At 45.8% G+C, this 24,800-nt stretch overlaps 1 protein-coding gene across 2 annotated transcripts; it reads left to right on the forward strand.

Moving 5' to 3' along the window:
• Positions 1-252: 252 nt before the first annotated feature.
• boc (BOC cell adhesion associated, oncogene regulated) lies at positions 253-24,016 on the forward strand. 2 transcript variants are annotated; one of them, XM_084939332.1, is made up of 18 exons: positions 253-522; positions 12,633-12,761; positions 13,429-13,701; positions 16,894-17,040; positions 17,579-17,722; positions 17,819-18,112; positions 18,981-19,253; positions 19,338-19,603; positions 19,688-19,853; positions 20,202-20,270; positions 20,544-20,753; positions 21,093-21,268; positions 21,350-21,572; positions 21,684-21,872; positions 21,964-22,175; positions 22,272-22,354; positions 22,625-22,782; positions 22,930-24,016. In XM_084939332.1, exons 2-18 carry the CDS (start codon positions 12,650-12,652, stop codon positions 23,097-23,099), a joined length of 3,165 nt encoding a protein of 1,054 aa, XP_084795458.1. In that variant the 5' UTR covers positions 253-522; positions 12,633-12,649; the 3' UTR covers positions 23,100-24,016. The 2 variants fall into 2 exon arrangements, with proteins under 2 accessions (XP_084795458.1, XP_084795457.1); XM_084939331.1 differs by lacking the exon at positions 253-522 and adding an exon at positions 5,714-5,910.
• Positions 24,017-24,800: the final 784 nt, after the last annotated feature.

The following is a 24,800-nucleotide window of genomic DNA, read 5'->3' on the forward strand; positions in this document are numbered from 1 at the left end:
GGGCGCACTTTCCTCCTAAAGAACACCAAAGTTTAAAGAAAACTTCATTTTTTAAAAATATTTTCTATTCACAGTTATCTCCATCTGCATTTTAAAAACACCCCTACACATTTTACTTTTAAGCACAATCTCTGCAAAGTCCTCATATGCTGTGCATACGCTCTGTAAGGGCAAACGGCGGTGCAGTACCTACCCAGCTCTGGGATTTTGGGAGCCAGTCCCTATTGTTCAGATCCCTCCTCCTGCTTGGGAAGTGGGAGGACCCGAAAAGGCGTCGCAAAAGGGAGAATTGTTTGAGAGCTCAGTCATCCAAAAACGGCCTTTCAATGTGAGAACTTGGGGGAGCCGAAGAAAATGTCGGTGGCATCGCAGTAAATTACTAAAGCAGCAAAGGCTTTAGAGGGAAAAGAGAAGCGAAAACTGTTGTGTTTTTTTTCCTTGGGGGACTTAAACGCAGGAGAGACGCGAAGAGAAGATCGCTTGGTTAAAACGAGGTGCGAGCGCCGAGCAGTGCAAGTTTTGGTAAGTTTGACCGCTTCGTGCGCTCCGTGTTTTTTACGCTGTTGTTACAGTTTTATACATGAACGTATCGGCTATGTTGCGTGTTTTCCGACTCGTGTGGGCACTTCACCGGCTCATCCGTGACTCTGTTTCAGAGAAATGTGCGACTCTTGGTGTTTGATCACTAGTTCGTTCATGCTGGCGTCTCTGCTTCGATAGCCGCATTTGTTTTGCTTTTTTCCTCCGCTTTCTCCAGCCTTATGATCCACAAAAACTCTGCTACAGAGTTCCCGTGACACAGACGTGCATTATTGGGACGTACCTCGAGGTCAGATTTTGGATTTGAAATTGCTTTTTATATAAAAAAAAAGAAAAACTTGACTTTGGTTTCGGACTTAGCCTGCGCCCTGATTGGTCTCGCGTCCGTATTTTCCCCCATAGTTTTCCCCCACTTTTCTGGCGACTATTTCACCACGATGCGTGTTTATGAAGAGCTACGGACCTCTCGTAACACGTCGCGGAGATTCACGGCTGTGTGTTTAGGTATACTTGCGTTTTTCTTTGGGAAAACGTGTCTACGTTTTGCAGGCCGCAGCCTATAGTCGCTCCCATAGGGTAACAGGAGACAGACATGGTGAGCTCTGCCAGATTTATCCCATATCATCAACATCACCCTCATGCTCAGCATCGTTGTGGTGAGGTATAGAAAAGCGGGTGAGCAGTGACCTCCGATGAGTAGATTTGTAAGGAAGTAAAAAGAACGAGAGCCAATTCTCAGAGTTCTTATAAATAATGAATTTCTTTTTTTACGGTGCTGCTTAGCCATCTTTAAAAATCCTGCCCCTTCCCTCCCCCTGAAGTTTATGTAGTGCTATCAAAGTTGTTGGATCTTAACATAACAGTTTGGTTACGTTTACGCATTAGACCGCAATCTTCTATTTTTTTCCCACAACCCTCCTCCCAGTGCTCAAAAAAAGCCCCGACCAGATTGTATGTTTCTGCTGTCATCAACAAACCCAAACACTGCTACCTGAGTGGAGTCCCACTCACTCCCTCTCACCCCCAAACCAAAGTCCTGGTGTCAGACTAACCTCATTAAAGCCTCCAGTAAACTGGCACCTCTGTTGGTGAGAAACCCTGCATCCTGCCTTGCTGTCAGGAGAGTCTCCCCTGATGCCATCCCCTCATCCAGGTCTGATTTAATGACCAAATGTTCGTCTTGATCCCCCCACCCGAGTTTTGAGCGCTGGCCAAAGGCTGCATCACCGTGAAGGCTCCCAGGCTGGAGGGAAAGGAGGTAAGGGGTGGAGAGGAGGCGGATGGAGGCCTGCAGAAACAGCCGCAGGGGCTTGAGTTTCCAACCCCAGGTGTCGTTTTGTTATTTGGATTAGTCTACATTTAGCCTCCACTGCCTTGCATGGAGGACGGCTTCGCGATTCAGTGACAGACATGGCATCAGACAAGAGGGCCCGATTGTTCCCGCTGAATCAATGTCACTTGGATTAAAAGTCGAAACGAATGGCCTGGCCTCCTCCAATTAGGCGCACAGCTTCTGGGCGAATTAATTGGTCTCAGTAAAAAGGAGCCTCTTGTTTGGTAGCAGGGTTTGTTGTTTTTGTTGATCATCTCTGGCAGGCGGGTGGATCAAAGCTGAACTAAATGATTCCTGTCTGATTATCTGCCTGTTTCTCACAGGGCTTTGGCCCCTTTGATTGCTGATGTGGGGAATGGGGGGGACAATTATGGGAGTTGCTAATCAATCTTGTGCAATGCTAAGCAAATATATTGGAGCTGCTGCTACTGTGGGCAGAAACTATCATTTTCAAACAGTTTATTTCCCCATAAAAGTTTTTAAATACCATCTTTTATTGACTTGTGATCATGAACCACGTGTTAAAGATGGGGAAACACATTTTTGAGCAAACATTTCAGATATTTCTCACAGTCCTGGCTTCTTAGAAATAAGTCTTCTGATACCAAACTACATTTTCAAAAGTTTTTGGTTATGTTTCTCAAGGCGGTGCCATTTCTCGTTTGTAGACGGTTCGTAAATGAAGACTAACACGCTTTCATACAGTAAAGCAGACTCAATGTATTATGCTGCACCACAGGCATGTTTCAAGCCTGTATAATATGTGTGTTACACTGTAATTAATGTTAAAAAAACATACAAAGTTCCTATTAAGTTGCTTCTTTTTTTTTTTTTTACATTTTTAGGACTGCGAATGAAGACTATATGGACAGGAAGCTTGCTTTATTGTCTTTCGGTTACAGTTTCATGTGGCTGTTACCGGCAGAACCTTCTTTTTCTTCAGTGAAATAAAATTTCATTGATCTTGGTTACCTGCCAGACAGACAGTTTTCCCCTATTTTGCCTGTTGCTGGATAGTTTTCATCCATCCTATAGGAGCTGAGCTTTCGTATGTGTTATAGCCTGTGAGGAAAAGTTACTGTGTGGATTTGGGTCTGCCGCCAACAGAAATATAGTTTCTCACTCGTATCTTAGCTTTGCTTCCAAATTGACTTTGCCATGTTGAGGTATGATGTAAGATATGAAGGCAAAGAGGACAGGCTTTAACTAACCCCTCATGCAGCCGGGAGTGTTTTCACATCTGGGTTTAAATCAAAGTCTGCAGACGTAAATGGATTTTAAAGATGCATTTCAAGATTGCGAATAGCCAGCAGATCCATAAGGACCGCTGTGCGCTCGCGCTCGGGTTTTGGGAGCCAAAAGTTTCTCACTGTGGTTCTGAAAAGCACCCATTGTTGTTGTAGTGGGTGTAACATCCGTGTTAATTGACAAAGGTGAAGAAGAAAAAGCTCCATCCTGGGGGCACGCTTTCATCTCTGACAGCAGGTACGCTCATGCAGTCATAACAGCCTGCAGAGAGAATCTGTAGGCCTTTGCTTGTGTGTGTGTGTGTGTGTGTGTGTGTGTGTGTGTGTGTGTGTGTGTGTGTGTGAGCGGTAGCTACCCTCCCATCAAGATCATCTCCTTGCACTGGAATGTTTTACTTGTCACCTGCGTGGTGGTTTTGAGATTAGTGCATTAGAAAAAGGGTTACTAAAGACTTGAGAGAGAGAGAAGTGTGACTAGTTTACTTCATAATTTCAGCAAAAGTTTTTCTGGGTTAATGTACTTTTCATAAACGAGCGAGGAACACACTCATCGCCAAATAAGGCTGCCTCATTTTCCACTGCCAGACATTATTGGCCTGTTGACATACGGTGCATTAGTCCTCCCGCACTGACAGATTGGAAGCTTGGACTTGAGCCTCGTTCCCCCAGGAGGGTTTCTGTGTCCAGTCAGACATCAGATAACCAAAGAGGGACACCTGGACTGGCAGGTGGCCGGGGTCTAGGCACCTCCCCTGGGGCTGCATACCTCTGTTCTCTTGATCCTGTCAGCCAGGACCACAGAGTGAGAGGGAGAGAGGAATGTGAGGAGGGAGGTGGGCGAAAAAAAAAGAAAAGGGGGGAACTAGAAAGTTTTGACAGTGTTGGAGATGCTAATTAGGCTGTGATCAAGCAGATTATTGAAGAAGGAATGAAGATAAATTAGATGCAATGAAAGAAAGGGAAAAAGTCTGTTGAACAAGAGATGGTTGTTCAGCTTTTTCCATTACAGAAGCCCGCTTTTAGGCTATGTTTGCAAAACCATATCTGCACGTCTGTGTTCAGTTTATACACATATATGTATATCAAAAACAGCCAGTGTCTTAACAGCTTTATAGAGATTATCCAAAGCCTTTATACTAGTTGAGTTGATCTGCTTAAAGTAAAAGTTCTTGATTGGATAATGAAGTTACCCAGGGCGTGCTCTCATTCTCGCTTTCTTACACAAACACACACACACACACACACACACACACACACACACACACACACACACACACACAAATGCACATTGAGAGTGCGGTATGAGTGTTGTTAGATCATTGATCAACTCCAGACTCTGGTAAGAAAGCTGTGTGTGTGTGCAGACAAATAGTCCTGTGTGTGCAAAGCAGATATTTGGACAAAGATTAGGGGGGTGTTATTACGAGCCAAAAGCAACCCAGACGCTCTAATAGATCATTCACACACATGCTCAAGATTGCATTCTGACTGGAACCGCTCGGTTTAAGCCTCGCAGTCACGTTCCTGCTCTTTCTGCTCTCTTTCATGCACGCAGTTGGAAAAGTTTCCTCCCTTTCGTTGGTTTCCTTAAGTTTCTCACCTTTTGCGTGCGGGCTCGCTGAGTGTGGCGCTGGAATAATAAGTGCGTTGTATTCTTTTCTCCAGCTTGTGTTAAAGATCAATAAAAGCGGCAACAACAAAAAAAAAAGCTGGAATCTGGGTTGTATCCCAGAGCTACAACCAATAATCAGATTTAAAGTGTTGCCCCAGAGAGCAAGAACTCATCATCGAAGAATGTCAGACTGGCAGGAGAAGACATGATTCAACAGAATAAATCACTGGGCACCAGATTAGTGAGGTATTGGGCCCCTGAGGTTATCAGTGCTGGAATTTTCCATCAACAGTGCGGCTCTGTCTGCTGTCCAAATTGTATCTGTATGAGGTTTTTATTTTATGCAGGATAATGCACATCCGTGGCCTTGAGTGACAGGACAAATGGTAGCTCTGCTTTACTGCGTCTCACAAATCCTGCTCCTGAAACTGAGAGCTCTCTTTGAAAAGAGCCTCCTCCAGCTGTTTCCCTTCCCAAGAATGTCTTTGAGATGCAGCAGCTTTCACTCGATAACCATGAACTAGGCTGTCAGGCGCTATTGCACCATCTCAAACTCAGTTGACGCGGCCGAACCCATCGCGTTCTCTTCACGTTCCTGCCTCTTATCCATTTCCCAATTCATCCTCATGTCTGTTTTTTCCTATAACCTTCTCATTTGGCCTGCTCCTTCTAACTTTACAGTCTTTCTCCATTCCCTCATCTCTCTTTCTGTCACCCCCCCCCCCACCTTATCTCAATTTCCTAATGCCTCCTCGTATCTGTTTTTCATATAATATTTCACCCGCTCTGCTTTTCTCTTCCTTCCTTCATCTCCCACTGAGAGTTGTAGGGCCAGTCCCCCCCCTCCCGGTTCCTGCTGAATAATGGGGAGAAATTGCTCTTGATTTATAATTGGTTCCATTCACTCTGATGCATGAGCTGCCAAAAGAGTTGGGGGGCCCCCTTTAACCCACCCCGTATCCCTCCTCTCTCCCTCCCCTCTCTCCCAGCGCCGCAGGAACACACAAAGAGCAGGCTGCATATACGTACAGCTATGAAAGTCTATATTGGCATGCGTGAATGCCGTGGCGTGCGTGCGTTTTATTTCTCGGGCTTGGGATAAGTGGTAGCCTGTTTTTTAGCGTGTTGACATTTGGTGTTGGAAAAACTTCCTGAGGTCTGCATATTTATGTGCCTCTGTGAGTATACTTTTACCATGTAATAGGAGTTTGTGTGATTGCTTGCTTATGTGTCACCGAGTGTGTGTACTTCTTGTGCAAGGAGAGAATGGTTGTGGGTAAATGAAATATGTAACTGCATGCACGCGCGTGTGTGTTTGTGCGATGAGTACTGTGAAATCCTGGGTATTATCCTTTTTTCTATCTGTCCTCCTGTCCTTCTTGGCATCCTTCTATTCTTTTAAAAAAATTTATTTCTATCATCCTTTTTTATATCCATCCTTCTGTCCTTGTATCCTGCCGTCTATCTTTCTAACATTTTTTGCTATGCTTCTATTTGCTTTTTTATCCTTAATTCTATCATCTGTTTCTATCCATCTTTCTGTTCTTCTAGCTTTCTATCTTAATCATTCCATAACAATAATGGATACTATTCCTTATTAATATGGAGTAAGAATATGGAATGGTCTCAGTGTCCTTCTTCCTGTTCTTCTGTACATCTTTCTCTATTCTTTTGTCTTCCTAACCCTGGTATTCTATCTTTTCTACTCCTTTCTTCCTCGCTCCCGTCCTTCCAGGTCTAACTAACTCCCCAGGAAGCCTCTATGATCCAGTCCTGTTCCCATGGCCTTGGTGGGCACGCTGGCATCCCACACCAGGCAGAAGAATGTGGGTGGATGTGCTCACCATGGCACCATAATTAGCTCTCCGTGGTTAATTCGGCTTCGTTATCTAAATTATGCAAATGCTTCAGTGCCTAATTGATTAGAACGCCCCCTCCTCTACATGGCAGGCCTGTCCAGATCCCTCTCGTTAATCCCCGAGACGCACTGTAGCTCGTTAGTGTCGGTTTGGGGAGGGGGTGAAGGAGGGCTTGGACGGGCGTATAGCTCGTTAATACTTTGTGAAGCGTGCGTGTGTGTTTGAGAGAGCGTATTATGAAGGAGGAGGGGGTAGGTTCTCAACCTCGTTAGGGATGCTTTTGATGTGTAATTTTATGGCATGAGAACGAGTGATGTTTTGAGTGGAGGATTTGAGCTGGCCCCCTCTCCACCTGTTGGGCAGCATTTTTATGCCAAAGGGGACTCCATAATGTCCTCTTGTCTGCGGGGGAGTGGAAAGAGAGGTGGGAATCGATTTTTAGACTTAGTCTCTGCCAAGTTTTGGTGTCGAGTTGGCAGAAGGGAAAACAACGGAGGTTGTCCGCTTCAGTTTTTGCATCTTCCATTCTGCATTATAGTAGAGATGGGCAACATCCAGAGGTACACGCATTAATACTAAAGTAACTAACACAAAACCGCATGTATTTCTGCCCAGTTCTATTCAGATTATATGTACATATTTGAGTTTTGACGTTTTGGGTGACCAAAAAAAATAAAAAATCCATGTGCAGAGTTAGTGCGGAAGCAGCTAAGTGAATAATCTGCAAAACTAGCTGGTTTAACGCTGGCATCTCCAGTGTCAGCATGTGCTCCCTCTCTCCCTTTTATTATTGTAGAAAATAAAGTAAAAATATTTTTGCTTTCAAACTGCGAGTTCGACAAAACAAGACTTTTGATTCTGTCTTTTTGGGGGTTTAGGAAACTTTAAATGACTTTCTAAAGTTGGTTAATCGGGTTAGTCAATAATCCATGTAGCTTTTGGGTGAAAATCTTTAGGTGTTGGACTCTAGGTTTAACAGAACAAGGAAGTCATTGACCAGCAGCTAACATGTGACGCCTGTCTCAGTGTTTTCTTGAGAATTTGTTGGAATAAAAATCCCCTTCTCATCTTTTATGCAGTTGCCCTGTGTGATGGTCTAATGGTAAACCGGATGTGGTTGTGTTGGACCATGCGCGTCCTCCTCCTTTACTCAGCACCAAAACCCCGGCCAGGCTAAGAGGCCAGCCAACAGATTGACAGAATGAGGAGAAAATATGTTGAGACATTCAGCGACGCTCTCACACACGCTCCCTCGAACACAGCCGCTCATTGATGAGGCTCTGCTCTCTCCTCCTGCTCGCCTGCCAGTTGACATCCTCTCTATTAATTTGAGTCGCTGTTCAGCTTTCTCAGTCAACCTCTCCACCCACCCACCTACCCCTGCATCCATAAAACCCCCTTCACCCGGCTCACATCAGTCTTTAAAGGCACCGAACTCTCTCTTCCTCTCTGCCTCCACAAACTCTCCACACACCACTACAGAAAGCTCTTGGTCATTGAGCACCCCCCCACTCCACCCTCCCTCTTCTCTTTGGTCATTGAGCAGGGCCCATCAGCTCTTCCCCGGACCCTTCAGAGTAGCGTCTCCCCTTTCTCCAGGGGTCTGCGGGGTCTTTGTCTGTGCACCGGCTCACTGCTTTACAATGACTCTCCACTCTATTAAGGTGCGTTCTGCCTGTTAGCGTCGCCAGGGGCAACCGGCCTCCCGCATGACAGCTATGCGGCGTGGCATTGTGGGCTGCGGGCCCGAGCGGGGCAGTTGAACCCCCGGCACTCCTAACACTTGACACCGCATGTGTTTATCTAAAGGGGGGGCTTTGTGGTGTTTGGAGAACCTTAAGGGAGGATAGGGTGGGGTGGAGGGGAGGGGAGCGCACGGGTTGTAAAAAGACGTAAAAACTGGGGGAGGAGGAGGGAGCGCAAGAGGGGACTTTGGGGAGGTGATAAATATTCAACAGCTCAGCTCCTCACGAGAAGTTACTACCCTGATACCCCTTCACTGCCTCCTCTCTCTCCTGTTCGTCTTCTCCGTGCTAGAAAGCAGATGGAATGTGAGAGCTCGGGGAGGAGGCTCCAGTCGGGTTTTATCCAATTAGCAGGGTTGTCAAAATGAATTTATCCACAGAGGCAGGGGCACAATGGGACCGGCAGTGGCCCAGGAGAACGGGGGCCCCGGTGTCTTTACTTAGCACGCTCACAATGAACTTCTGTCAAGTGTCTCTGCCCCACAACGGCATATGAGACACCGGCATACCTACAGCTCGTGATGCATGCCTGCACACCACCGCCACAACCTCTCACTGCCTGCTGTTTGTGCTTTCTCCTCGCCCTCTCCAAACAGGTGTTGGAGTAAGAACACGCACAGAGTAGCTTCTTCTTGTGGTTTCAGAGTATGCAAAATGGGCGAACGTCCGTTTTAATTCAAGTGACGCTTATTTAGGGATCCGAGGGCGAACACGTGGCTCTGAGCAGACATCCGTGTGCTTGCCAATTTTTCGTGACCTTGCAGATGCTGCACAACAAGGACACAAAGAATGGATGCCTATTCAAGGCGGACACCATGAGGACACAAAAATGGTATATTGCTAGTTGTCCACAGATATGTGTCCAGTAACCAATGGTGTTGGTCCACCGCATGGTAACTCTACTGGAGGGATGGAATGTAGTTCTTCCAAAACATATTCCCTCATTTGTGATATGATGAAAGCACTTTTTTAAAAGGTTGGCCATCATACAATAAGATTCATAAGTTTTTCATATGTTTTTGCCCCTGAGGACACTCCCACCAGGATAGAAATGTTTAATCGTACTATTAAGGTGATCACTCCTTAGTCCTGAAGGCAAATTATTAAGTGTTGACAGCAAATTGCAAGTCAAGACACCTTTAAGATCTCCCTGAGATGACCATTAAAATACCACAGCAGTCGAAGATAATCCCTTAAAAACTCCTCCCATGAAAATGAACTTTTTAATCACGATAAACCAAGATGAGTTTAAAGGATTTGAACAGAACTGTCTGGAAAGGATTTTTTGTGCAATACATGGATATGTGCCATTAAAACATTTTCTCTATTGACACCTTTATAGATGTAATAAGCATCAAAGTCTTTTTTTTTTTCTCCCTAAATTTCAAAGGGAACATGAAGGCACCGAGGGAGGGTAGGAAAATCTGAACCTGCTGAAACCACAAGATTGGATCTGATAGAAGAAATCCTGCAGAAACTCTGTTTAATATGGATCTGTAGCAGTGTATATGCACAATTATGCTTATAAAAAGTTGATTTTTCACATTTTATTTAATGCATATGTTGCATGCAGGCCCACCTGTTGCAGGGGTAGGTTGAAAATCTTTCAATAATGTAAGTTTAGACTTTTTTTTAATTCAATACTTAAATGAACAAAATCCTTAATTAAACTAAAAAAAAAGCTATATTACCCAAAAGATAAATATTAAAACAGCTGCCCAAAATCTAAAAATCACAGCGCTGTCATCGTTTGCTGTCTCTTTTACTGGTCTACATCAAAACTGTGGCGAGTCGAGTTTCAGGTCCTTAATGTGACTACAGAAATGGTTCCACTCTAGTCATACTTGTTCAGTGGGACTGGCAGATTTGAACAGTTCACAGAGTTCCCTCTGTTGCACTGTCACTAAAGTATGTCTCATATACCGCAAAGCTGTTCGCACAATGTGTTTGCCATGCGGCGTCGTTCCTCATGGTAGGGCTGTAACAAAACAGTCACAGGCATATGTGCGCACAAACAGACACACATGTGCACACGCACACTGCTTTTAATTTAGGGGAGCTGTCTGTGTGTGCTCTGTTTTTTATCAGTGTCGCTGATGCGTGGGAGGCTCCTCTTTCCCTCTCTGGCTTCTCTGGGAAGGAGTGATGGAAAAAGTTGGACATGGATGTCAGGGCAACTCTTCATCTTGACGCAGGGTATCCGCTAAGCAAACACAGGACCCAGCTCGCTAATGAATCAAACCAATAGACACACTCAGAGAAGCAGGGCTGTTTTTTAAGGGAGTGATATTGTACGAGGTGCCTTTGCAACAAAGCTCTGTCCTTCGTCTGATTGCTAGTGCTTTTATTTTGAAAAGAACGAGAAATCGGACATGTGGGAGGGCTACGCGCTGAGGTAGCGTGTCCCGCTGTGCGTGTCGTTGGCAGACCGGTTTGTGTAGTTGGTTTATGGTTAGTGACTCTTACAGTCGGGACAGGTGCTCCACAGAGATGTAGGTGTTTTTTATGGGCAGCTGTACTGAGTAGTCCATATAGTGACCAGCCACAGAAGCCACAGGCCTTCAGCTCTGCTCCCTCCTGGTCCCCACAGTAGCGTGCTGTTTGTTTAGAGAGTGAGCCCGCTACTGATGAGCCACTTTGTGTGGACGAGTGATTAAATGAAACTGTACATGTATGTAGGGCTGACACTAAGGGTTATCCTCATTCTTGAGGGCTTGTCACAATGAGAGATAAACAGAAGGTCTACACATGTGTGAATCTAGAGAAATCAGTGATGGGAGTTTTTGTCTAACAGGGTATTAAGACAAATTTTGCATCAGTGCTAATAGCATTATGTAGAGTTACCACTCAAATCCAGTTCCCTTTTGCTTTTGCGGGGGTTGTAGCATCTTAAAATCCAACACCCAGCAGGAAGCATACAAAAACAACTCGAACACTGGAGCGTTTAGCAGCTAAAAAAAAAAAAAGAGAAAAAAGTTCTGTTTCTGTGTTTCTTGGTGTAAATAAACTCGATTCATTACGGGGCTGACTAATCATTACTGCGCCACGCTGTCTTTTCCACGCAGAGCGCTGCCTTGTTGCTGTTGATGGCACGAGAATTAGTCATCTGAAATTGTTTACACATTCATAATGTGCAATTAAAACGGAGCAGAGAGTGATGTGTGGCCTTGTGGAGCTGTTGCAGCTGCTTTTCCATCACCCTACCGCTCTGCTCGTTTTCATGTGCCAGGCAGCCAAACTTATATATATATATATATCTTTTTTTTCTTCACTGCTACCATTTGATGATGAAGGTGCACTGTAAAAGTTTCCATTCTCTTACTGTCCTGCCTTGGGACCCTTCTCTGTGTGTGAGCGCGTTGGTGTGCAGGCAGGCTTCATTAATCATCCCCTTTGCCTTATTAAGCTCAGAACAAAAATGCATGTTCAAAGTTGCGTGCCGCTTCCACTTCTGCAGGTTCCTTGCGGGACCGTTGCATGTTCGAGGACATGCGTGCATGTGAGGGAGAGAGGGAGTGAGTGGGGAGAAAGGGGAGATTTAGTTTTGCAGGACCACCCTCCTCATCCTGACGGGAAGTTGTTAGTTTAACCTGACAGGAAAGAATTTGGGAAACTTGGCAGCAAGGGGAGAGAGAGAAAAGCTCCCCTCTTTCTATATTAACCGTTAATAGACTAACCATTACCAGCAACTTCTCTATTTGTATTTTAAGTATCCATCTTATCCTCACTCCTCACTGCTAGGATATATATACATTTCCACCCTGTGCCTCCCTCCCTTCTACTACCTCTCATTAGTTGCTCTTTGTCCAAACTCTTGAAAGCAGCCTGTGTGTTTTCGTCTTGTCCTCTATCTTCTTCCCTCTCTTTATACCGCTCTACCTGTATCAGTTACACCTGAGCAGGAAGGTGGAGGGGTCGGGTTACGGCACGCAGAATGAGGGCGCCCCTTTGATGAGCGTGGGCTGGATGGGTGCGGGCGCAGCGGGAGGAGATGGGGTCAACGGTGAGATGGGGGCTGACAGAAAAGAAAGGCTTTATTTGTGTCTGGAGTTTTTCTGCTGAGCGCGCCGCCTCGCCTGGCTTGTGTTTCGTTAGCGGCCGCCTGTTCGTGCACGTGTGTATACAAGTAAAATTCAATCAGAGGGAGCGGCGCGCTGTTTAGATGGAGGATGCGTGTCTCGGTGCAGTTCTGCCTGTTTGCTTCAGTCAGGTTTGACTGAAACAAATTGACTAAAGCTTGTTTTGCTCAGTCTGTACGTGACCTTTCTAACCACCTCCTGTTGTTGTGTGTTTCAGGGGGTAGTGTATGGAAGATGTCTGGAAAGCAAGACTGGACTCCGTGGATGAAAAAGAGAAGGGCTCCAGTGTTGTGCGCTCTTGGCGCAGTACTGCTGTGCTGCCTGCAGAGCGGCGCTTCACTCACCGGTGAGTAAACAACATTAGCTTGTGAAGTACTGGACCCCACTCTCACTGTAATCCCAGTGCCTATTTCCTCTCTCTGTGTATTAACAGTAAGCAACGTAATAATGAAAATGTTTCCTTTTTCCATCCATCTGTCTTCATGCCCTCAGTCACAATTTGCTGTGGCAGTTTTCTACCTCACTCTACCCTCAGTTACTGAGTGCCTTTACACACCTGATGCACAGTAAGTCCTTGCCAGGGACAAAATATTCTGGCTGAGGCACAGCGAGTGAGATGTTATGTGTCTGGCAGCAGGTACAGCAGTTTGTTTGAAAGAAATTGGAAGGCGGGAATAGTGTGCATGAGCTGTTCTTGCCACTAAAAATAATGCAAGTATTGTATGTGGAGCCACGGCGATTAGCTCATTCACTGATTCAAGCAAAATTTGCAACCAAAGAAGCCAAACATTTGTCTGGGAATTTGCTGCTTTTCTTGGTCTGTTGTAGGAAATTTTGTGGTTTAATCACGTCAAACTTTGCTTTGGATTTCCAACTAATCAAGAAAAGAAATGATGGCAAACATACATATCAGCTCCCCGACGTGTAATGAGTCGGAAATATCTTTTATACGCATGCTCACATGAAGAGTTTCTAATTTGCATCTGAATCCTTGTTGTTAATCATTTCCTCAGACGAGGTGCCGGCGTTCAACGAAGAGCCCACATCCGTGGTGCAGAAGCTGGGAGGCAGCGTCACCCTTCATTGCAGTGCCCGTCCCGCCTCCGCCAACATCAGCTGGCGCCTCAATGGCCATGAGCTGGTAGACGGAGATTTGGGTGTAGTGCTGAGGCCCAGCAGCCTGTTCATCCCGGTTCTCTCCAATCAGACTCTTGGCAGATACCAGTGTGTGGCCAGCACCAGCGCCGGAGCCCTAGCCAGTGTGCCTGCTAACGTCACTGCTGCCAGTGAGTAGCCACCCACACGAAGCTGTGACAAATAAACACAAACAAAGGGGCCCCTTTTTGGTTTGTCAGAATATCCAAAGAACGCATTGGACTTTTTTTCTTTCTCTCTCTCTAAGTAGAACAAAAGCAGTGAAGGGGCGGCATTTGTTTGCTTTAAACCTTTACCAGTACAACACTGTAAACCTCGTACTTTTCCACTACTTGTGGTTTTGGGGAGAAAAAAAATATAAACCTACTGCAGTTTTGGTCCTTCCAGTGAGAATCTGTTGCACATCAGTAATAAGTGAATTAACTCTGCACAGTCAGGCAGTTTTTCTTCTGTGTACTCAGACAAAAAACAGCTGCGTCAATTTAATAGAGTTAAAATAAATGATTCCCCGTGCTGACGTTTTTAGTGCTTTGCTAGTGTACGGTGTTGTATTTGATATCCATTGTGGGACTGAAAAGGGGGCCTGAAACTGTGAAACCTGAGCTGGAGGAATGAAGGGGACCCAGGGGCCAGTCTGAGCAAGCGGGGGGAAGGAAAGGGGACCAGCAGGACTTAGCTTGGAGGCCCCCCTACCTTCATTGGCCCTTTGCTTTCCCCACAACACCACATTCCTCACTGCAGGGCCCGACAGCAGGACTCGCCAGAAGTTATGGCCCCGTAATTGTGCTGAGGGCTGAGTGGAGATAAGAGTGGACAGAGGATATAGGTATACGCCCCAGCAGAGCACACCATTAGCTAGGGGGGCGGGGAGGGTGCCTTTACCAGTATTGTTTTACGCGTAGGGATGTGATGTACGCGGCTGCAGAAACTGGAAGCTGTTTTTAGGCCAGTCGAGACAAGATCCTGACACGAGACGAGACGTGGTGTCACATTCTCTGCCTCCTCGGATCCCTCCACAATCATCTTCACACGCATTTCTCCTCGCACGTTTTTCACTCTTCACCCTGTCACTTTCTCTCAGCTCGCCTCCTTTCATTATCGCCGTCTCCCTCTCTCTCTTTCTCCCCCTCATCCTCATCCTCCTCTTTTTGTCATCTTCACCTCTCTCGCTCTTATTTTTCTTTGGGTTTTCTCCAGAGGCTGTAGCTACAAAGGCATTAAAAGTTATTGATTGCTCCAATAGTGGATGAATCACACTGGGACAACCACATGTGGAGCCAGTCTGCTCGCCCCGCCTTCCCAAAAAAGCCTCTATAATTTAATAACTGCTTCTCCTCGGCCACCCCCAAACCGCCTAAGGAACTGCTCCGTGGGGAGTGTGTACGTGCTTGCCTTTCCTTGTGAGCCCTCTTAGTTGTACGCACATGTTTTTTTGTGATCAGGATACGTTGACTCCAGACCCTCCACACTATCCGACTCCGAAAAATCTGCGTCTTCTTGGCATCACTTAAAAGCTCCCCCGCTTGAATTCTTGTGCAGACAATCACCCTCCTCCTTTTTTTTTTTTTGCCGTAGAAACATGTATCTGCACAACGTGAACGCACAACACGTTGCTATAATGTGTTATAATTCAGAGACGTGCGCGCGGGACTCCTGTTGCTGCTGCACATAAAGATGATGAATGTACTGTCTCTCTCGCGCTCCTTCTCGCCCTGCCAAGCAGCCGTGTTGCAGGAGGTCTGCTTCACTTTATGAATGCCATCAATCCTCCATCCATGCAGGATGCACTCACAAGAAACATCACATGCGCGCGCTCGCGTGCACACCTGAGAGGCTCCCGTGAGGGGATTTTTTTTTTTTTTTTTTCCTGTGAAGAATGCGGGGCAGTAGAGTTGTGAGAGGGGGCGTTAAAAGGTGTATATGAAGGAATTTGGGAGAAACAGCCAGGAGAAGGAGGAGGAAGGTGGAGTGGGGAGATATGAGGTGGGGGAAGGGGTGTCTGTAAAAACAGCACCTGATTGATTTTGCAAATGGAGCGCCACACGGCCTATCCTTGAGGTTTTTTCCCCTTCAACACACCCCGCTAAGCTTGACATGTCCTGGCTGGGATTCTCATCTTTCAGAATAAGAGCTGACACAGGCACAGGGTTGTGTTGTGTGTTTGTTGTTAATGTGTGCGTGCGTGTTAGACAATCTCCCCCATTATGCCCATTAAAGCTCCCCCAGGCGCCTGCAGAAGGGGCAGATCCAGCGTGCATGGTGGATAAATCGGCTGCCCGCAGTGAATGTGTTTGTTCAGTGCTTTTAGTAAATCACTTTAAAGCCCCTATCAATAGATACTGTTAACTAAACTTTGCTTATTGAATTAGAGGTGTACAAAGACTCATCAGCTGACTGTGTGTGCATACGGGCAGCTCGGTGTGCCGGGTCCAAGAAAAACACCCCAGTTATAGCAGCTCTGGAAAGAATGGCGAGGCTGTGTTTGTTAAGAATAAATCAACAAAGGCTGGCAGACGTTTAATTACGTTCCTGGAGAAGTTTTATTTATCTTTCATTTCACTGTTGGACGCCTTAATGACAAATTTCTTTGGGTGTTATTTTCCCCTCCTGTGCTGTTCTCTTTGCTCCTGTTTCTTCTCTCTGTCTCATGTTAGGTTCTCTCTGCTTCAAATCTATAAAATGGCAATGAAACCCTATAGGATGGTGCTTTCTCCCCTTTGACCCCCCCCAATGCCAGGCCTCCAGGCCGCTCAGGCAGGGGCTTAGAAGGTCAGGGGGCCAGATAAGTGTCTATGCTGTGCAGACCGTGTGTCTGTGGGACACAGTCACAGCACATGGCCCTGGTAATCCCCACTCCCACCATTTCCCACAGAATCTGACCCGGCTCCAGTCCCCCGGTATAATGTTTGACAAGATTAATGTGGCCTACTCAAATGTTACTGACACCAGAAAAATTAGCTTGAAGTGCTTTCCTAAAATTCCTGCGAATTTCAGCGGATCACGTAAAGACGAGCAGTGGGAAAGAAGTGGAGGTAGAAGTTTTTTTTCCAAAAAGAGGGAACATTAGAGAAGCTGTGGGAATGTGGTTACAACACAGCAAAGTCGGACTGACATGAGAGACACCCAACATGGGAACAGCACAGTTATTATTGCTCTGAATATTGCGGTTTTGTACATCTGAAGCCGAGGAATGACTGTATACATGTGCAGTTAGACGTGATTTACACTGCATATTAAGATGATGAAAGAAGGGTGAAATGTGTTGTAGCTATGAGACGGCGTTGATTTTTCTCCTCATGTCTTTGTTGTTTTTTGTTTTTTAGAGCTGCGGGACTTCGAGCCCGATGACCAGCAGGAGATCGAAGTGGATGAAGGCAACACGGCTGTTATTGAATGTCACCTCCCCGAAAGCCAGCCCAAGGCTCAGGTTCGCTACAGCGTCAAACAGGAATGGCTGGAAACATCCAAAGGTAACCAGCTGCTTTAATCCCTCAAGATCTTTTGTAGCATTCACTCTCTCTCCTTAATTCCCATACTATCTTCGTAATTTACCGGAATGCTATAATCCTGCTATCTGACCCATCGTAAGACCACCGATAAGGGCATTATCTGGAGAATGTTGAAACATGGGAATGCAGTTGTTTATTTTTCAAACTATTTACTTCTAAGTTGCCTGGAAGAGAAGAAAAGCTCCAGTGGTTTGTAGCTGGTATGCTGATGATGCCTGGGAGCTGTAGGTACTGATATCTACCTTATCTGTGAGGAAATGAATACCACATTGAAGCGCATTCACTTGGGTCAGACTCGACAGTGCCACTTTGTGGCTTCAGCTGGAAGTGCAGCTATGTATTGGAATGGCACACAGGGCTCATATTACCCACGCTGTTTCACAACATGGACTCGGTTTTTCTGTGGTTCCTCTTTGTCTCGGTGGTATTTCTGATTATTTTCTCTGCTTTTCTTCTGCACCCCTCTCACTCAGACTTATGTTTTTGTTTGGTCCTGCAGGGAACTACCTCATCATGCCATCAGGGAACCTGCAGATAGCCAACGCCACACGTGATGATGAGGGGCCCTACAAGTGTGCTGCCTACAACCCCGTCACTCAGGAGGTTAAAACGTCCACCTCTGCTGATCGTCTGCGCATACGCCGTGAGTCACTATTGCTCATTCAGCATGGCATTCTGGTCTTGCAGGGACGCATTTTACTCGTAGGTGCTCACACGCACAATGCCTCGATTCTTTCAGGCTCCACATCAGAAGCGGCTCGGATCATTTACCCGCCGGCACCCCGCTCCATCATGGTGACTAAAGGCCAGCGGCTGGTGCTGGAGTGTGTGGCCAGTGGCATCCCAACTCCCCAGGTCACGTGGGCAAAGGACGGGCAGGACCTGCGTCTCCACAACAACACGCGTTTCCTGCTTAGCAACCTGCTTATCGACGCAGTCGGCGAGGGAGACTCGGGCACTTACGCTTGCGGGGCAGACAACGGCATCGGCTCGGCCAGCTCTGCCGTGGTGCTCTATGACGTCCAAGTGTTTGGTGAGTAAAATGAAATGTTTTTTGTTTGACTCTACAAGGTACTTTTGTTTTGTTTTAAGTTTTTTCTGTGTCATGGATTTAATAATTACATCGACTCCTGTTTGGCGGACTGGCAAGACGGTGTGAGTGTGTGAGAGAGGAGCAGTGTGGGCGGTGTTTTGCAACACAGAGTTGGTGGAGACAGAGCTCTCTATTCTGCACCAGGACTTGATTGAGTGTGTCTAGGTTATGGATGACTGTTTTTACAGTGATTTTCTGTGTGTGTGTGTGTGCATGCGTGCATGTTTGTGTATGAATGTGTTGTGGGCTCGTCTCTCTGCAGCTGGCTCTAATTAAAGCCAGAGTGCTGCTGTAGCTGTAATGAGCTCTGTCTTTTCCCCCATTCACAAGCAGCCAACCATCAACTAGCTGGCCCAGCCTGGCTCCACACACCCCCTTACACACACACACACACACACACACACACACACACTACAACTGTGTTTTCAGAATCGATTAAGTCACTTATCAAGCAAGAACACGAACCATGTTGTTTCCAGCTTATAGTATTTCCACTACAGTTAGAACATTTGGGGGTTTGGATGGTTAGCGAGACAAAAATAGTTATATAAAAATGTAAATATTGGAAATTTTTGGCACTTGTAAAGCAATCTTAAGGAATCAGGAGATCAATTAAGTGTTTTGGTGAACGATTGTATTCACCGGAGCACCGAAGTTTACCTCGATTAGTAGTTTGGTCTACAAATACCAGAAAATAGTCAAATGTTTCCACACAGATGCATATGCACAAAGTTTCAGGTCGGCCTCCTCACCTCTCTCCTTTGTGTGTGTTTTTTTTTTTTTCTTTTTTCTTTTATTTTCCCTGCAGAGCCTCCTCAGGTGATGGTGGAGCTGCAGCAGCGGGAAGTCGTGTACGGAGACACGGTGCGCTTCATCTGCCAGGCCCGCGGTAAGCCCGCTCCCTCTGTGATGTGGCTCCACAATGCCCAGCCGCTCGCCCAGTCTTCTCGCCACCGCCTCACCTCCCGGGGGCTGCGCATCTCCAAAGTGGGCCCCCGGGATGACGGGCTGTACCAGTGCATGGCTGAGAACGGGGTGGGCAGCTCACAGGCCTCCGCTCGCCTCATCACCGTATCAACCGGTGAGTGGGTTCAGTTTGGTAATTTGTTGATGATTTTCTTTTATTTCACAGATGTTAGATTTCGTCCTTCTTGTTTCGTTACAGGGACTTTATCCCGAGGGAGGCTGCCTTCCATTTACCGCCCGCTCAGCCCAGACAAGGTGCTGAGAGAGCAGCCGCCTGTGAGGCCGGGGGTTGCAGGTGCCATGTTGCCTCTAGACTGCTCTGAATTTCCAGGGTACATGCCTGCAGAAGCCCCCATCATCCTCAGTCAGCCACGCACAGGCAAGGCTGACTATTATGAGCTCACCTGGAAGCCGCGGCACGAGCATGGACCTCCTGTACTGGAGTATATGATAAAATACAGAAAGGTACTGCAAGAAGCTCATCGTCTAAACTTTTTAGAGTCACACATGTATTCTTGTGTTAGTAACTGAGCCTGCGCTGCCTCTCAGGTGGGAGAACTTCTTGCAGACTGGACCTCCACCAGTATCCCGGGCTCTCTCCATAAGCTGACTCTATCCAAGCTGCAGCCGGACAGCTTGTATGAGGTCGAGATGACTGCCAAGAACTGTGCAGGGCTGGGACAACCAGCCATGATGACCTTCAGAACCGGCAAAGGTACAATAACAACTGTTATCCTACTAGATTCCTTCAGTCTTCGCGCCAGGTGCTCCTTTTTTTTTTCATGCCGGGTACTTGTGGTCAGTTCACATCAACGTGCTGTTGCATAATCTGCCTGTAAAAAAATAGCCCCCAAGAAATTCCCTTATTTGTTCCGTTTTGAGTCATGTTTGCTAAACACTGAGGCACTTTAAGGTAATCATTATTTTGACAGCTTTAAACACATCTTAACTTTTGACTTCTCAGACTAAGGGAGTCAGAAAGTGACACCAGTCCTTTCCTTTAAAAATGACTTGGAGTACATTTCTTTAAGATGATGTGGTGTCTTATCTCTTTTGTCCACAGGTCGCAAAAATCTGGGAGTGTCAAATGATCCTCCAAAGACTCCCTCTGTCCCCTCACCAAGCCTCTCTCGTAAGCTCTCAACAGTCCTGTGTATTACTGAGACAAACTCCTCTCTGATTAACAATACTAATAAATCTATTACTTTGATTATGAACAGAGCTAGATACAGTTTCACCTTCTCCTTTCACTAACAAGTCTCACTTTCTCTTGCATTTCTGTTCCCTGAAGGATGAGCTCCCAGTAAGTGCTGAACGTGATTGTTGCTGAACTTTCTCTCACTAGTCTGAGTATATTGTCCCTGTTTGTAGTGTCCATTTGACACTCTTCCCTGCTTTTCTTCAGCTCCCGAAGCCCCCGACAAGCCCACGGTCTCCACAGCGACTGAGACGTCGGCGTACGTGACTTGGATTCCACGCGGTAACCGCGGCTTCCCCATCCAGTCGTTTCGGGTGGAGTACAAGAAGGTGAAGAAGGCAGGAGAGGACTGGGTGACGGCGGTGGAGAACATCCCCCCGTCGCGACTCTCCGTGGAGATCACGGGCCTGGAGAAAGGTCAGCCATCTTCACACCCTGTTGTCAAAACCGTAGCGTTGTTGCTCAAAGCTGTTTACTCTGGCTCGGTGGGGGTGGGGGGAGCAGTAGGACATGTCGTACCATATCATTACAACAATGATGTCCACATAATTACATTCCTATGGTCTGCAAAATTTATCACCATAATGAGTGTTGTTTCAATCATCTCAGTAATTGTTGCCATCAGTCAAAAGCACAGTATCGCATTTGCTCAGACAAAGAAAACAGACAGTAAAGTGAAAACAAGCCTCATTAATCAGCACAACAATGGGTGGTTGTAATCCGAGAGATGAACAATGCCCGTTCCTCTCCCTGTAGGTACGTCCTATAAGTTCCGTGTGGTAGCGGTGAACGTGATTGGTTCCAGTCCTCCCAGCGCCCCTTCCAAGGCATACACGGTGGTTGGCGGGAGAACACACGAACGCCCCGTCGATGGACCCTACATTACCTATAATGAGGCCATCAACGAGACCACCATCATTCTCAAATGGACGGTGAGTGTCCAGAAGGAGATTAAGGATTTCAAAAACAAGCTTGCAGTGATTTATAATGTGATTTATTCTCCCCCTCGACAGTACACTCCTGTAAACAACACGCCCATCTACGGTTTCTACATCTACTACCGGCCGACAGACAGCGATAATGACAGCGACTATAAGAAGGATGTGGTGGAAGGGGACAGATACTGGCACTCGATTACGGACCTGCAGCCCGAGACCGCCTACGACATCAAGATGCAGAGCTTCAACGAGAAGGGAGAGAGCGAATTTGGCAATGTCGTGATCCTTGAAACAAAAGGTGAGGTGCTTTGTTGGCGAAAGCTTGTCGCAGTCAGTCGGTCTTGTCTTTTACAAAAGAGTTTCTTTGCTAATAGTTTATTTTTTTTCCTCTTTCTCCTTTTTTCTACAGCTCGTCCTAACTCCCAAAAGCCTCTCCCATCAGAGACTCCCATTGACCCTCGGTATGGACCGCCCGATGGAGGTGTGCCTCGCCCCGGCGACCTCCCCTACCTCATAGTTGGCGTTGTCCTGGGAGCCTTCGTCTTCATTATTGTCGCCTTCATCCCCTTCTGCCTGTGGCGGGCTTGGGCCAAACAGAGTGAGTGCACTTTGCCGTTCCTCGAGTCTTTACAGGGATTAACGTCTTTCCCGTCCACATCCGTGTAATTCCTGTTTTGTCCTCATTTCAGAGCAAACAACCGACATGTGCTTCCCCGCTGTGGCTGCCCCCGTGTCGTCATGTCAGTACACCATGGTTCCTCTTCAGGGACTTGCATTAGTGGGCCACTGCCCGCTGGATACTCACATGACCGCTCCACATGGCGTGTACCCCGCCAACGGAGAATACACACCAAATGGCAAACCTCACCACCCTAAGCACTGCCTGCCAGGCCTCCAGCAGGTAAAAAAACAAAACAAAAACAAAACTAGGTTTTAAACTATCCACAAGTTTTTGTTTTTGTTTGATTATTTAATGTATGCTCGTCTGTCTGTGCAGGATGGTGTGGATTGTGATATGGAGTGTGACACGTTGCTGCAACAGCCCAATGGACACCTGCCTGTTTACCACTATTCTACCAGGTGTGTTTTCATTATAACACCCATTTACTTTTTAATGTACTGGACTAACACCGTAAAATAATTCTACCAATATGAACTGGTGACATTAAAAAAAACTTTTTGTCCTGATTTGATGAGCAAGAAAACAGAATTTTGACCAACAGGCTCAAGAATTTAAACTGAACACCTGGATAAATATTAAAGAAATTTGTTGGCTGAACATCCCAAACGTCACAACTGGTATGGACAATAAAAAAAGTCTAATAAATATGTTTTTCTTGTTTTCTTCAGTGGCCCTGATCATCCTGATCATCCTGAGCACTCCTGCTATTCTCCAGATGACTCCACTCTCCAGCTCCTCAACTCCCCACATCAGCTTTTAGACTCACAGGACGTGGGAGGTGACGGCGGCTTCTGTGGTGGAGACAAAACGGAGGACAACGCTCCAAGTATGTGAGGATGTCTCCATTAATATCTGCTCATAATGTTCTCCTTTTATTATCAACCGAACGAGCATCTTTCAAGGATGCCTTTGTTTTGGTGTTGTTGTTGAATCCTCCTGTCATCTTCTCACCATTCCTCTTTCTTTACCGCAGAGCCGGCATCTTTCCCGCTTCTCTCTCTGGAGGACGAAGGGATTTTCACCACATCCTCTTCAGCAGCCACAACGCCACAATCCCAAGATGCAGCTATACAGGAAGTGAACATCCTCCCAAATGAAGCGTCCCCCGAGGACGAGGGGACGGCCAGCGTGACAGATGCATGAGAGACTGTTAAATAAACAGTAAACAAAAAGAGAGAAAATATTTATTTTTGTATCACAGATATTTATATATTTATGCTTTTGTACATAAGTGTCCGATTATACTGTATATAAGGTTATTTTCATATTGAAAAGAAAGTGACTTTTTATTCATAGATCTCCTCACGCTATGTCACGGACAAAGGGAGTAGTATTTTGTCTTTTTGTCTGTCTGCATTTGAGACCTTTATTCCTTGTGTGAAGAAGAGTCTGGAGTCTCCAGGGACTTCCTCTCAGTTCAGCACTTCACAACTAAACCCTCCCCACCAATCATGTCTTTCCCAGCCTTCCTCCATCCTTAGTCTGGACCTTTTGGGTACTTAGCTTTACGTACAACAGAAACACAATCGGACCCAGTCTGATGCTGTCACGAGGTGCTGTTTAGCTCTGCGATATCACGTTCTCTGTCATTTCTGTATAGCAGTAACACAAATGTATTATGCATTGTTCGTCATTAACAAACTATTAACAAGTGTATGCAACATAAATCATTGTTTCAGTAGTGTACAAGAGATTATATATTGTATAGTTTATTTATTTTGTTTTGGTATATTTTTTTAAATCACTGAATGGGAGAGATTCTGGAAAATGTCTTTAACTCAGTCATTGATAAGCTGAACTTTAACTGCAACCATTTCTGTGTTTACTTGTTTGCTGGTTACCAAAAGACTGCCAGGTGAGGCTGCTGCGACAGGTGTGTCAGTATTATTCCTCCCTCACTGGTCGGTACATAAGTGTTAGTCTTTGACAGAGACATCTGCAATCAAAATGAAGGAGATCCTGAATCTACACTCCCTTTTTTTTTCTTTTTAAAGTGTAGCTGTTCTGTGGTTGCACATGCTGGAGCACTATTGCATGTAAATAAATGCTTATGAAATTGAGTCGAGTCGTTTGTGAATCTTGAGCATTAGTTCTTTAGGCTTTTCAAAAGTCTTTCAGAAAATGTCTTTGGAAATTGGCTGCTTTTTTACTCATTTTCAGAGAAATGTTTTTTTGTTTTTTGCTTGTCAAGCCGCTTAACACTCATAATGAATCATCCAAACATACAAATGGGTGAACCAGGATTGTCTACACACTTCTAACTTTTGCAAAAACTCAATTTGTTCACATTTCTTTAGTTGAATCTGCAACAAACTTCAGTGATAACAGTTGACGGGTATAAAAGAGTTTTTTCCATTAACAAAATGATTCCCAAAAAGCTATTGACTGTAAACTGCATTTGCAAGACTCAGCAAGGTGTGCAGTGTTCTTCAAAAAAGTGAGGAAATTAGACAAGTGGAAAACAAGAAGTAACAGACCTAAAAACCTCACAGCAGATAAATATTTGGAAGTCATATCCTGAAGAAAGAGGAAGAAATGCACAAAGACCTGATTCCTGACCCGAGAGATACGTCCAGCTCTTCTTTCATCCACGGAGTGTTTGCTGAAGCCTCATCATATTGTGAAGGTGGAAGGGTTCCTGTCATGAAACCATTCTTAAGGAAGGAAAACAAAGAAAAGGCTGAGTTTTGCCACATTACAGGACTGAAAATTAGTGTCAACAGGTCTGATGAAATGATGAATCCAAATCTAAAATTTTTGGTTTAATTGATCATCACTATGTATAGATCAGAAGAGAGAGTCAGGAGTGAGCGGCTGGAGGCTGTCGTTTGATCTAGAAAAATG

Source organism: Perissodus microlepis, chromosome 9 (genome assembly GCF_051167445.1).
Source record: "Perissodus microlepis isolate ML-2025 ecotype Zambia chromosome 9, ASM5116744v1, whole genome shotgun sequence".
Classification (NCBI taxonomy): Eukaryota; Metazoa; Chordata; class Actinopteri; order Cichliformes; family Cichlidae; genus Perissodus; species Perissodus microlepis.